General features: G+C 43.9%; 1 protein-coding gene across 2 annotated transcripts in view; it reads left to right on the top strand.

Moving 5' to 3' along the window:
* The window catches only part of LOC127587078 (heterogeneous nuclear ribonucleoprotein U-like protein 2), a 32,925-nt gene that overhangs the window by 1,255 nt on the left and 18,039 nt on the right, over positions 1-13,631 (top strand). The window contains exon 2 of one of the 2 annotated variants that reach the window (XM_052045261.1): positions 10,534-10,696. In XM_052045261.1, the coding sequence (XP_051901221.1) occupies positions 10,534-10,696 (163 nt within the window). Of the gene's footprint in view, positions 1-10,530; positions 10,697-13,631 lie in introns of both variants that reach the window. The other variant, XM_052045260.1, reaches the window with a different exon arrangement.

Raw genomic sequence — 13,631 nt, 5'->3', positions numbered from 1 at the left:
GTAGCTGGTGTCACTGTGAGTTCCAGCCTGGATTCGGGTGGCGTTTACACTGGAACCGGTGTCACGGTGAATCCCAGCCTGGATTCCGTCGTGTTCACACCGTGCAGCTAATGTTGTGCCTTTCCCTCCGGATTAGGCTGTTGTTTAAATCACTATAACCGGTGTTACTGGATTCAGGTAGTGTTCGCACTGAAGCTGCTGTCAGCGTGAATCCCAGTCTGGATTCGGGTGGTGGTTACACTGTGAACCGGTGTCACTGTGCATTCAAGCCTGGATCTGGGTGGTGTTTACACTGTAACCGGTGTCACTGTGAATCCCAGCCTGGATTCCGTCGTGTTCACACCGTGCAGCTAACGTTGTGCCTTTCCTTCCGGATTAAGCTGTTTTTTTTAATCATTTATAACTAGTGTTACTGGATTCAGGTAGTGTTCCCACTGTAGCTGCTGTCAGCGTGAATCCCAGTCTGGATTCGGGTGGTGTTTACACTGTAAATGGTGTCACTGTGCATTCAAGCCTGGATTTGGGTAGTGTTTACACTGTAACTGGTGTCACTGTGAATCCCAGTCTGGATTCGGGTGGTGTTTACACTGTAACCAGTGTCATTATGAATCCCAGTCTGGATTCCGTCGTGTTCACACTGTGCAGCTAATGTTGTGCCTTTCCCTCCGGATTAAACTGTTGTTTTTATCATTATAATTGGTGTTACTGGACTCGGATAGTGTTCACACTGTAGCTGCTGTCAGCGTGAATTCCAGTCTGGATTTGGATGGTGTTTACACTGTAACTGGTGTTCACACTAATTAATGGTGTTACCAACATCATCTCGGACCTGGGGAGTGTTCACACTGTAACCGGTTTCACTGAGTTCGAGTCTGGATTCAGGGGAGTGTTCACACTGTAAATGGTGTTGCTGTGAATCCCAGTCTGGATTCGGGTAGCGTTTACACTGTAACAGGTGTCACTGTGCATTCAAGCCTGGATTTGGCTAGTGTTTATACTGTAACTGGTGTCACTGTGAATCCCAGCCTGGATTCAGGCAGTGTTTACACTGTAACTTGTATGCACTCTAATTAGCCCAGTTACTAATATCATCTTGGATCCTGGGAGTGCTTTTACCCTGTAACCAGTGCTGTGGACTTCAGTCTCGATTTATGGTGAATTCCACACCATGTTTTGGGCCATTTTCTGATTTAACCAGCAAGGTTGTGGATTTCAACCTTGGTTTGGGCTGTGTTTACACTGTAACTACTGTCATGGTGAATTACAGTGTGACTGGTGTCATGGTGAATTTCAGTACATTGAAGTGTAAATACTGCTGTAATGAGTGTCGTTGTGTATTAGGGTATCAGGCTGCTTGAGTGTTTGTGTAATTTGAATGGATTATCGGTGCACGTCCACAAGATTTGGGCTACATTCACAGTGTAATCAATGTCATTGAGAAATGTAGCCTGGATTCAATTTCGTATGATTCCTGCAGCATTTGTACTCTGTCATTCTGGATTTCAGAAGAGTTTTGTATGTGTTTACAATGTAACTATTGTCACAGTGAACTGCTGTCTGAGTTCTGGCTGGTGCCTCTGACTGCTGTCGTAGTGAATTTCAGAATGTGTTAAAGTGTAAACACTGTCTTACTGCGTGCCTTTGTGAATTGCAGCCTGGATTTGGGATGTGCTTACGCTACGCATGTCAATGTGCACTCTGCTGTACGTTCAACTTATGTTTATACTTGTAACTAGTGTTATCATGAGTTTTGAATGGATTCTTGCTACATCAGTGGCATTGTAGATTTTGGGATTGATTCAGGTTGCATTTATACTATAATATCCCCATGCATTCAAGTTGTGTTTACCCTTCCTGCAGTGTGTTCACCAGAACCATATACTGTAGTCTTGGAGATCCTTCTGCTCTGCAACTTTTACTATCCTATTGTTGGGCCTTGTCCCTTTTTATATTTATTTTACATTTCCCAACAGCACAGGGAGATCATTCAGCCCATTGAGTAGATGCTGGCTTTCAAAGCAATCCCATCTCCCACATGTTTCCTGTAGCCTATTTTCCATCTGGTGCCCATCAACTCCCCACTGATTCTCCTCCCACTCACCCACACTTAGGGAGCAACTTGCAGCAGTCAATTAATCCACCGACCTGCATGTGTTTGAGACATGGGAGGAAACCGGAGCACCCGGGGGAAACCCATACGGCCACAGGGAGAACGTGCAAACTCCACGCACACAGACATCATGATTGAACCTGGTTTTCTGGAGTCGCGAGGTATCAGAACTACCTGCCGCGCCTCCGCTTTGTTTGCCTTTCTCGAATGCACTTCATTTTTGCCAGGTTGAATTTCAGCTGATGATTTTGTGATTGCCGAACCAGTTCATTGAGGCTTTTTTGCACCTTAGAATTTTTTGCTTTCAATAGCTCTGCCGATTTTGAGAAGTCATCAGCCTTCTACTCAGTACAAATTACTTACACATCACAAAAAGCATGGGGCTTAGTCTCAGGCTCTGCAAAGACCCTTGGAATCTACCATTCCAGTCACTAAAATTTCTGTTGATCATTAACCTTTCTTCCACCAAGCCATAGGATCATAGACAAAAAGTATGGAAACAGGCCCTTCAGCCCACCAAGTCTGTGCTGAACATCAACTACCCACTTACACCAATCCTGCATTAATCCCATTTTTTCTTATACTCCCAGCGTTTTCATCAACTCCCCACCTTCAATTCTACCACACTACCTACGCACTCGGGCAACTTACAGCGGCTAATTAACCTACCAACCTGCACATTTTTGGGATGTGGCAGGAAACCGTAGCTGCTGGAGGAAGTCCAGATTGAATCTGGATCTTGGGCAATGCAAACCCTCCAGTGCACTATTCCAAAATCATGTCTCAGCTTGTTAAAATTTTGACTGCTTACCCAAGGTCTATCGTTGTTTGTTCCATAACAGGGTTAAATAAAAATGAATTATCATTGCAGCCTCCACAATGCTCTCCCACAGAGCTGCTGAATATTGCGTCTTCCTGTCCATCAGAGTTGACGGGATTGTCAACTGCTTTTCCATTTCTCACACTTCTGCCTTCACTTCCCCTTCTGATGTTTAGATTGAATGCTTTGCATCTATCTTTCCAGAAGTGGGGTTAATATAGGCTCTGGCATTACAGAGGAGTGAGCTACTGAGGGGGGAAAGGGAATAAGGACAGATTGAGAGGTCCACCATAAGTTACCAGTCCTGGCCAAAATATATCCCAGCTCTGTGCCACCATGCTACCAATTTTTAATCAAGTTGCCAGTTTCTTTTGGATCTTGTTGGCTTTTACCACTGTGGTCAATCAAATGGCTTGCTAAAATCCACAAACTACATGTGCTACCCTCATCAACTTCCTTTTTGCCTCTGAACGACCTTCCTTTAACAAATCCATGTGGACTGTCCAAACTATTGATTCATGCCATTCATCAGAACTTTATTTTACAACCGTGGATACCAGGCTGACCAGCTTATGGTTAATTGATTTGCCTGGCAGCACATCAGCAACCTTCCAGCCATCTGACACCTCCTCTGTAGCCAAGAATCTTTGGAAAGTGATCCAACCTCCACTATTTCTTCCCTTTTTAAGAGCTGGGATACATTTTACCTGGGCCTGGTGACTTGTCTACTTTTAAAGACGCTGGATCTATTAATTGGTCTTTTTTTTTCAATATTTCACTCCTGTGTATTGTCAGTATATTCATTACCCTAAGTTCTGGGAAGATAGATATGTTGTATTCATTCATTTAGAACATCCCATTTCCCACCTTCGCACTCTGGCTACTCTTTTGGTCTCTAATAGGATATACATACGATGAGCGTTTGTCGGCTCTTGGACTGTACGAGTACAGAAGAATGAGAGGGGACCTCACAGAAACATTTAGAATGTTGAAAGGACTGGACAGAGTACATGTGACCAAGCTGTTTCCCATGGTGGGTGAGTCCAGGACTAGAGGGCACGGTCTTAGAATTAGAGAGTACCCATTTAGAACAGAGATGAGGAGAAATTTCTTTAGCCAGAGGGTCGTGGATTTATGGAATTCTTTGCCACATACAGCTGTGGAGGCCCGATCATTAGGGGTGTTTAAGGAGGAGATTGATAGATATCTAATTAGTCGAGGTATCAAGGGATATGGGGATAAGGCTGGAAATTGGGGCTAGATAGGAATAGTTTTAGTTTAGCTCATGAAGCAGACTCAATTGGCCGAGTGGCCTACTTCTGCTCCTTTTTCTTGTGATATCCTTTCCTGTGTCAACCTCTTCTTGATTGTAGCTGTCAATGTTTTCTCTTGCACCTTCTTTGCCTTCCTAATTTCACTCTATACTTGTACTCCAGGTGTCTGCAGTGTTGAGCTTCCCTCGTCTTACTTTGCCCTTGGTGCTCTTCAACATCAGTGAGGGTCCACATTTGATAGCTCCACTTTTATAATGTAGAGAGATGTACTATTTCTTACTCTAATACCTCTCACTGTTCTGACGATGATTTACCTTAAAGTGCCCCCATTGCACTTTTCCTACATCGTATCTTGGCTTGTTAAAATTTGGAGCTCTTCCTCCAGGTCTGTTCTAGTTTATTCCACGACTAGGTTAAATCAAGATGAATTATCATTGCAGCCTCAAACGCTCTCCCACTGAGCTGCTGAATACTTGTGCCTTCCTGTACAACATAGTTGACAGGGCTCTCAACTGCTTCTGTCCCATTTCCCACACTTCTGCCTTCACTTCCTCTCCTCCCACTGAGAGCAAGGATAGGTCACCCTTTGTCCTCTCCTTCCACACCACCAGTCTCCATGTTCAACGGGTCATCCTTTGATTTCTGGCACCTTCGACATGATGCCACCACCAAACGCATCATCCCCTCCTGCCCTTCAGCACCCTAAAGGCATTGTTCTCTCTCTTCCATCTCCTCTGTCGTGCACTCCCCTTCTCTCAGCACCTTCCCACGCAACCACAGGAGATACAGCATCTTTCTTTTCTTGTAACCATTTCCCTTTGCACCATCCTGTAGTGCAATGATCCCTTCCAGGTAAAAGTAATGATTCACTTGTATTGCTGCCAACTTAGTATACAGCACTTTGTGCTCATGATGCAGTCTTGCATGTTGGAGATTGGATGACTATTTTGCAGAATACCTCCGTTCACAAGGGCAACCATGAGCTTCCAACCACTTGCCACTCTAATTCTCCATCCCACCCACTCTGACACCCTCTGTCCTTGGCCACCTACTCAGTTCTTAACAATGCTCAAGGTGAGCTGAGGGCAGAGGTTCACCTTCTGACTAGACTGACTGACTTTCCAGCCTTTGGGGCTTCAACGTTAAATTTGACCATTTCAGATAATCACCCTTTCTGAATAAAGGGTCGTCAACCTCGGCCCTCATCTCCACAGATGCTGCCTGACATTGGAGTATTTCCAGTAACTATAATGAACTGCATTCTGCAGAACCAACATTCATTTTCTCTCGCGCTCTTCTCCTCAATCTTCTGTTTACACGTCCGCTCAGATGAACTGCAATAAACAGAACTCTCGTGGCCAGCTCCACCACTGTTTGTTACTCACTCTGTATTGGTCACTGACATTCCCATTGTTTTCTCTGCTCCTCCCCTCCTCTGCAACTTAAAACATGTTTGAATTCCTAGTTCTGATAAAAGGTGTTTGACCTGAAACATTAACTCACTTTCCCTCAACAAGTGCTGCTTGATCTTCAGCATTTTGTTTCGTGTTTTAGATTTCCAACATCTACAGTTTTTCTTTAATCAGAAACTTAACTCTACCTGACACATAATACAGTAGCTGCAGGTGAAAGGCTGAGTATCCTGCAGCAAGTGCCTTCAGTAATATCATCCAGGACAAAGCAGCCCACCTCACTGGCACTCAATCCTAAAATGCATTCTCTCCACTGCCAGCTCAGCGTGACTGCGGTCTGTGCCATCTGCAAAGTGCCTTGCAGCAACTTGCTAAGCCTTCTTTGACACTGTCTCCCAAACCTGCGACCTTTACCACTATGAAGGACATAAACATCAATTTCCTTCGCACCACCTGACTTGCCAGTACATTGGTCATTCCTTGATAATCGCTGGGTTAAAGGACTGTGGAATAATATCAATATCTACTGTGGTTCCCCATTCTCTCCTCTATGGCCATTGGAGACTAGGCACTAAGTGCCTGCCTTGGCAATGACAGCACACCAGGGTATTGTCAGGGAGCAGGAGTTTTCTTGCTTTGATTTAGTCTGTTTAGGCTACAATTGCAGTGTCAGTGTTAATGAGGTTTGTGACTCCCGATTAAGCCTTTGCATTGAGTTTATGCCAGAAGTATTGTTTGCCCAGTTAATCACAGCTCCCTTGAGAAATAAGAGGCTAAGCACCGCAAGTGACTACAGTCCTGTGCTCAAAAAGACAAACAACTTGTTTTAAAAAAAGGTTAGGGAGTGGCTTCCTAATGATATAATGGTGCATATTACCCAGCTATTTTCTCATACTGAGGCTGCACATTGAGAGACCATTTTCACCTCCAAAGCACCGGCAGGGATAGATTTGTCATCAGTGGAAGCAATCTGATCTGTTTCAAAAACATAACGCTGGCTTAAGTGTAATTTTTAAAAATATCTACACTGTCACTTTAACAACTTTTCTGATATTGAGAGAACTGGTGCAACAGTAAAAATTACAGTGATGTTAGTACTTGTGTATGAGAATGATACTGAGCTGTATTTTTCTATGGTAGAGCCCACAAACTCAAACTTTTGAATAGATTTAAATGTAGTTATCTCCCTGCCTTGAGGAAACTTATCCCTCCCATTCATCCTTGGTTTCAGCTATTTGTCTCAGCCCCTAACTGGAGCTTCTGGGTTGGTATAGAAGAGGTAATTGTTCCTGTGCTCAACCATGCTAGGTCAGTGGTTGGGAAGTTTGACTGGAAATTCTGGCCATTTTTTATATTTTCTGAGCCTAATTCTTGACTCCCTGTGGATAAGAAACTTTCCCAAGAAAGGGAGACCTTGCAGTTGTTGAATGTCCCATGACAGCCTAAGAAATAGAAGCAAGAGTAGGCCATTTGGCTACTCGTACCTCCTCTGCCATTGAGCAAGATCTCAGCTGGTCTTTTATCTCGGTTCCCCTTCCCCACACTAAACCTGCATCCCTTAGTGTCCTTAATATCTTAAGATCTATCTGCCTTAAAAATACTTGGTGAATTCTGAAGCTTCACTCTCTTCAGTGAAGAAATTTCTTTTCATGTCCTCAATTATATTAATAAATTGTTTTGAACCTGGCCCCTGATTCCCAACACTCCAGCCTCTTTGCATCTACCCTAGCAAACCAGGTAAGAATGTTCTATGCTTCAATGAGTTCACCTCTATTCTTCTGGAGTACAGGTCTAGTCATCTTAATCTCTCCCTGTACAACAAACCCGCCAATCTGGCAAACCTTTGCTGTACTCCCTTAATGTAAGTGTGTCTTCTTGCTAGGGAGGCCAGATTTGTGGTCTCACCAGGGCTCTATATAATTGGAGTCTTCGCTCTTGTATTCAAATCTATTTGTATTAAAGATCTTTCTAATTAGCTACTGAACCTGCATATTAACTTTCAGTAATTGGTGTACAACCAGCTCCCTCTGAACACCAAGGCCTTTCAAAAGCTCACTGTTTAAAGGATACGCCGCCTTTTAATTTTTCGTCTACCAGAGTGAATGACCTCACTTTTTTCCACATTATAGTCTGTCTTCCATATCCTAGCCCATTCCATCATCCTGTCCTCAAGGCCGTGCCAGATCCTTGTGGCCACACTGCCACCTAGCTTTGTATCATAATCCCAAAACACTTTAAAACTTAGCAACATGCATAACACAACATCGGATCCACTGGGAGGCTTAAGAAAAATAAAATGAACACATTCCTAAAGTATTTGTAGCTTCTAAGTACCAAAGGGAGTCTCCTGAAGGCTGCCACCAGTGTAGAGTTCCTTTCTGTGAAATAAATTAAAATGTAATTTCGGCTCCTTTTAGCTCCATCATTAATCTTCCCTTCCATTTTAATGAGGCTGTGGAGGGTTTGCAGTAATTTAATTAGGTTTCTGATGAGATTTATAAACCATGCAGTGAGTGATGTCGGTCGAGCCCTGAACGTAAACGACAATTGCCCATCAGTCCCACTTAGCTCCGTGACGTTTATAGTGGGTTATAAGTGAGCTCTGTAAATCGGAGAATTTCGGGTTTAACTGCCCATCAAAGTGACAGCATTGTAATTTGTCCTTAATATCCTGAGTTTGGCAGAGGTATTTTTTTGGCCGCCAAGTTTGCTTGAGGGTAGAATTGGGCTTGGCTGATGAGGGAGGTAGTTGGACAGTTTTCAATTGACACTGAACAGTGCCCACTTCTCGTTGAAGGAAATGCAGCTGAAAATAGTTGGCCCATAGTGGTGGCCTGGCAAACACTCATAGTGATGACCTGGTGAGTAAGATGATTGGCCTCCAATAACTGTAACTCCCTTCCCTCGGATTGGAGGCACAAGGGCGTCTTCACATTGACTTCAATCTTACCATAGATGTTCAATATCGAGGGCAGTCATATCTGGGCTATTTTGTTTTTTCCAATTGTCCAGCAGATGCCAATGTTATAGTTGTACTGGTATAGCTTGGCTAGAGGCACAGCTAGTTCTGGAGTCCAAGTTTGCAGTGCTACACTTAGAGTGTTGTCTGGTCACGTGGATGTTGAGGGCACGAAAAGTGGCCATCTTTTCTTGCTCGCATATTAAATTTTATTGGCTGAAGAATGACTTTGGTGATGATGGGGACTTCAAGAGGAGGTTGTAGATATGAATGTTTTGAGGATGAAACATGGAAATTTGAATCGGAGATGTACGTCTGTGTGCATGTGATGCAGTGTCACAGTTGATGAGAAGTTGACACTGCTGGTACACAGGATGATGTTTCTTTGCATACAATGCAATGGCAGTTGTTTGGGGCTGGATAAAAGTGAAGCAGGAAAATGAAGGTGATGCAAAACTGGTTGGAAGAATGAACATGTGCAATCAACTTGTATAGAAGTTACTCATCTGATAATGGGTTGTGGAGACCTCTACTCATCCAGTCCATCGTTAGTGACAGTACCCAGATCTATCTTAGTCTGTCTGTTCACCCTTCCCTATCAAGAACTTTGCTGTTCATATTTAAGGTGACTCCACCCCTCCGCATTAAATGAATCAGACTGAAGTATCCAAGCTGGCTTGGGAAAGAATGACTTGAATTTATGTAATGCCCTTAGCGAGATTACATAGTGTACTTTTTCTGCATACCTAGGACCATGAGTGGGTCAACTACGCAGGCCTGTTAGCAGATCAAAACCCCCCAAAGCATAACTTAGATTTGAAAGGGCAGACAATAAACCATTTCAATTGGACACACAACCTCAGTCCATTTTTGTAAGGATCAAAGAAAATTCGTTTCAAATTTGGGGTTCTAACTCTTCATTTTAAAAAAAGTACAAATATTGTCTTTAATACTACCCTGACCAATATTTATCCCTGAGTCACTTCACAACAGCTGTGTGCAAAATTGGCTTCCTACTTTACAATAGTGACAACACTTCAGAAGTGTTTTATTCTACTCCAGGTGTTGAGTTACGAGAGATCGCACAGCTAAGGTCATGTTTCCAGAATTTAGAAGGTCATGATTTGATTAAGACAAGTGGCAATTTAAAAAATAATATATGGTTTTGTTAATTAGACTGCAAAGAGTTATGTGTCGGATTAGCTACGATTTCATTAAATGCCAAAACTGGCTCTGGAGGCTCAATGGTTTCCTCCTACTTGTTCTGTATGTTCATTTTAAGTTGTACTTGGACAACCTTGGGATGTCTCCAACCGTTCCCGAAGTAGTAATGTAAACACATCTGCTCTTCAGTGAAGCAAGCATCAAATATAGTTTGACTGTGACTGTTTATGCTATCATTAGGACTGATTGCTGTCAGCCTTAATAAATTGTTCAATTTAGAATTTCTGCAGATTAAACTAATACAAACCATTCCCAAGGTCTTCATAGTTTTGAACTGTTACTTTGAAGGCACGGGTCACTTGTCATCAAATTGAATGGCTACCCTGGCTTGGGACTGAATGGCTTCTTTCTCATGGAGACGAGACTGCAGATGCTGGAATCTGGAGCAACTCAGTGGGCCGCTGCTTGACCTGCTGAGTTCCTCCAGCAGATTGTTTGTGGGTTTTTCCATATTCTCCATCTCAAATGTATTGTTTATTAATATGTTTTTACCTTTTTGTGTGCTGATCCTGAAGCCAATTGACAAATGATCGAGAGGTGTAACTTTGCATTGATCTAACAAAGTATTAAGTAGTAGCTCTTCATCTGGGATGTGCTGGTTCTGACTTTCTGCTGAGGGTGGTCAGTGAAATTCTGGAGTTTGGCGTTGGCAGCTCCTGTTGCAGAAGTTAGTTCAGGAGTCCTTGCGACTGTGAAAGAGAACAGGAACTTAGAACCCTTATTCTTGTTAGCAGGTAAACAGAATAATGAGCAGGAGGCTGGAGAGGGTGTGAGCGAGGAACGCGCCTCAGGCAGCGAGGAACGACCACCTGATGCCGAGCGGCGAGGGCAGAAGAGACGCCATGAAGATCGTGGTCGCGGTTACTATGAATTCAGGGAGGAGACAAACTACAACCGGTGAGAGAATGCCTGCGACCATTCGATTAGTTTGCTGGTGGGGTTAAATCACTCCAACTTTCTTTCTTTCTTTCCCAGTCCTGTGTATTCCCAAATATTAACCCCCAGTAGGTGAAAACGTATCTGAGCCATGTTTTGTATCAGTTCCATAGACAATCTTCCAATTTCTACAATGATACATAGAAAAAATTTTAAACTATGGTTGAATATGTTCCGCCCTGTCCACTTGCCCTTTCACTTGCAAGATTCTCCATATAGTTGAGTCCCTGGGTGCAATGCTTTTGGTGATCAACTCCAGTCTGCTTGTGTTGGGCATTGCTCCTTCCCATTCACAAGCCTCGCATCACAAAGCACTTGCAGTAGTATCTTCCGGAGATACTAATGCAAGTGCTTTGCCTCAAATGTATGGAGAGCCTTAGGGGAAGGATATGTATATGGACCAGTATGAAGAGCTTAACGCTGCTACCTTTTTCTGTGCGGTTCTCCGATTTCTGTCCACAGAAACATAGAAAACCTACAGCACAATTCAGGCCCTTTGGTTCACAAAGCTGTGCCGAACATGTCCCTACCTTAGAGACCCATAGCCCTCGAGTTTTCTCAGCTCCATGTACCTATCCAAAAGTCTCTTAAAAGACCCTATCGTATCCGCCTCCACCACCATTGCCGGCAGCCCAGTCCATGCACTCATGACTCTCTGAGTAAAAAAAAACTTACCCCTGACATCTCTCCTATACCTACTCCTCAGCACCTTAAACCTGTGTCCTTTTGTGGCAACCATTTCAGCCCTAGGAAAAAGCTTCTATCTACCCGATCAATGCCTCTCATCATGTTATACACCTCTATCAGGTCCCCCCCCCTATCCTCCGTCGCTCCCCGAGTTCCCTCAACCTGCTTTCATAAGGCATGCTCCCCAATCCAGGCAGCATCCTTGTAAATCTCCTCTGCACCCTTTCTATGGCTTTTACATCCTTCCTGTAGGGAGGCGACCAGAACTGAGCACAGTACTCCAAGTGGGGTCTGACCGGGGTCCTATGTAGCTGCAGCATTACCTCTAGGCTCCTAAATTCAATTCCATGTTTCACGTGGCAAAGTTTGCCAGTACTGGAACAGTCTCTGCCTCTAGGTGATTCTGTGAAGCATGTTTGTCTTTTCTCCCAAATCTATTCTTTAAAAAAAATACATATGTACATCAACAGTCTGACAATACTTTAAACTGCTTACTTGGAAAAACAACCCAAAAGTTAGCTTGGGTTTCGCCCTGACTTCGCAGTGGATTTGGCAGGGAGGGACTAAAATCAAAAGATAACAAAGGTGAATTCAACTTCTTTTTTAGCTGGCTGAGATAGTGTACAGTACGTCAGGGTCAGTGTTGTGGGAGGAGAGGAAGCAATAGGCTAGATCTGAAAATGTCCTTCCTGACTGGCAACTGTCCTTGGGAAATCTATGTTGGCATAGCTGTGGTGCCTCTTACTTATACTGACATACAACCCAAATCCTCTTGGGTAGGCATCTGGCGGTCCACATACACATGCAGGTGCAGCAAGTAATCAGGAAGCTTGATAGAATGTTGGCCTTTATTGCAAGGAGTATGCGGTTTAAAAGTAGGGAAGTTTTTGATGCAACTCGACAGGGTGCAAGTGAGACTGCACCTGGAGTGCTGCGTGCCGTTTTGTTCTTGCATTGGAGGCATTGCAGGGAAGGTTCACTAGGTAATTCGCGGGATGAAGGGGATTTTCTTTTGAGGGGCAGTTGAGTGGATTGAGCCTGAATTGCAGTTTAAAAGAATGCAGGGTGATTTTGATGGGGTAGATGCTCAATTGTTTCCCCAGGTGATGATATCTAGAAGCAGGGTTTCAGAATAAGGGGTCACGTGTTTAAGACTGAGGAGAGGAGGACTTTCTTGTTCCAGGTGTTATCGTGTCCCCAACTCTCTGGATAGATTGAGTCATTGAAGACTTTCAAGGTGGAGAGTGACAGACGCTTGAACCACAAGGGAGTTGAGAGGTCTCGGGAGAGCAAGCAGGATGGTGTTGAGACCAAAAGTGGATCAGCCATTACCTTATTGAATGGCAGAGAAGGCTTGAGGGGCATATTGGACAGGGTACTGGAGGGTTTCTCGCGTCTGTCTTGGAGAGGAATAACAAATTGACATAAGTTCTATAACTTGAAGCATTGATCTGCTTGTGTTTGAAGTTCTCAGGTTTGTGATGGTTGTAATCTAACTGAAACAATGCCAGCAACCTCTTTTAAGTATGCTGTGGGTATGAGTAATTGGTTTATTATCATCATCACATGTACCGAGATACAGTGATAGGCTTTTGTTTGCGTGCCATCCAAACAGATCATTCCATTCATAAGTATGTTGAGGTAGTACAAAAGGGGGAAATAAATGCAGAATATAGTGCTACAGTCACAGGGAAATTGCAGTGCAGGTAGACAAATAAGGTGCAAGGGCCATGACAAGGTAGACTGAGAAATCAAGAGTTCCTTTTTAACCTATGAGAAGTCCGTTCAAGAGTCTTGTAAAAGCGGGGTAGAAGCTGTCCTTGAGTACGCTGGTACGTATTCTCAAGCTTTTGTCTTCTGTCTGATGGGAGGGAGCAGAAGGGAGAATGACCGGGGCGGGAGGGGGTCTTTGATTATGTCGGCTGCTTTACTGAGGCAGCGTAGATGGGGTCATTGGAAGGGAGGCTGGTTTTCGTGACTGACTGCGCTGCGTTCACTACTCTGCAATTTCTTGCGGTCTTGGGCAGAGCAGTTGCTGTACCAAGCTGTGACACATCTGGATAGGATGCTTTCGATGGTGCGTCTGTTAGGGACATGCCAAGTGTCCTTAGCTTTCTGAGGAAGTAGAGACACTGGTGTGCTTTCTTGGCCATAGCATCCACGTGGCTGGACCAGGACAAATTGTTGGTGACATTTACACTTAGGAACT

Source organism: Pristis pectinata, chromosome 38 (genome assembly GCF_009764475.1).
Source record: "Pristis pectinata isolate sPriPec2 chromosome 38, sPriPec2.1.pri, whole genome shotgun sequence".
NCBI classification, from domain to species: Eukaryota; Metazoa; Chordata; class Chondrichthyes; order Rhinopristiformes; family Pristidae; genus Pristis; species Pristis pectinata.
Note: the sequence above shows the minus strand (reverse complement) of the source record. Positions and strands in the feature narration are given on the sequence as shown.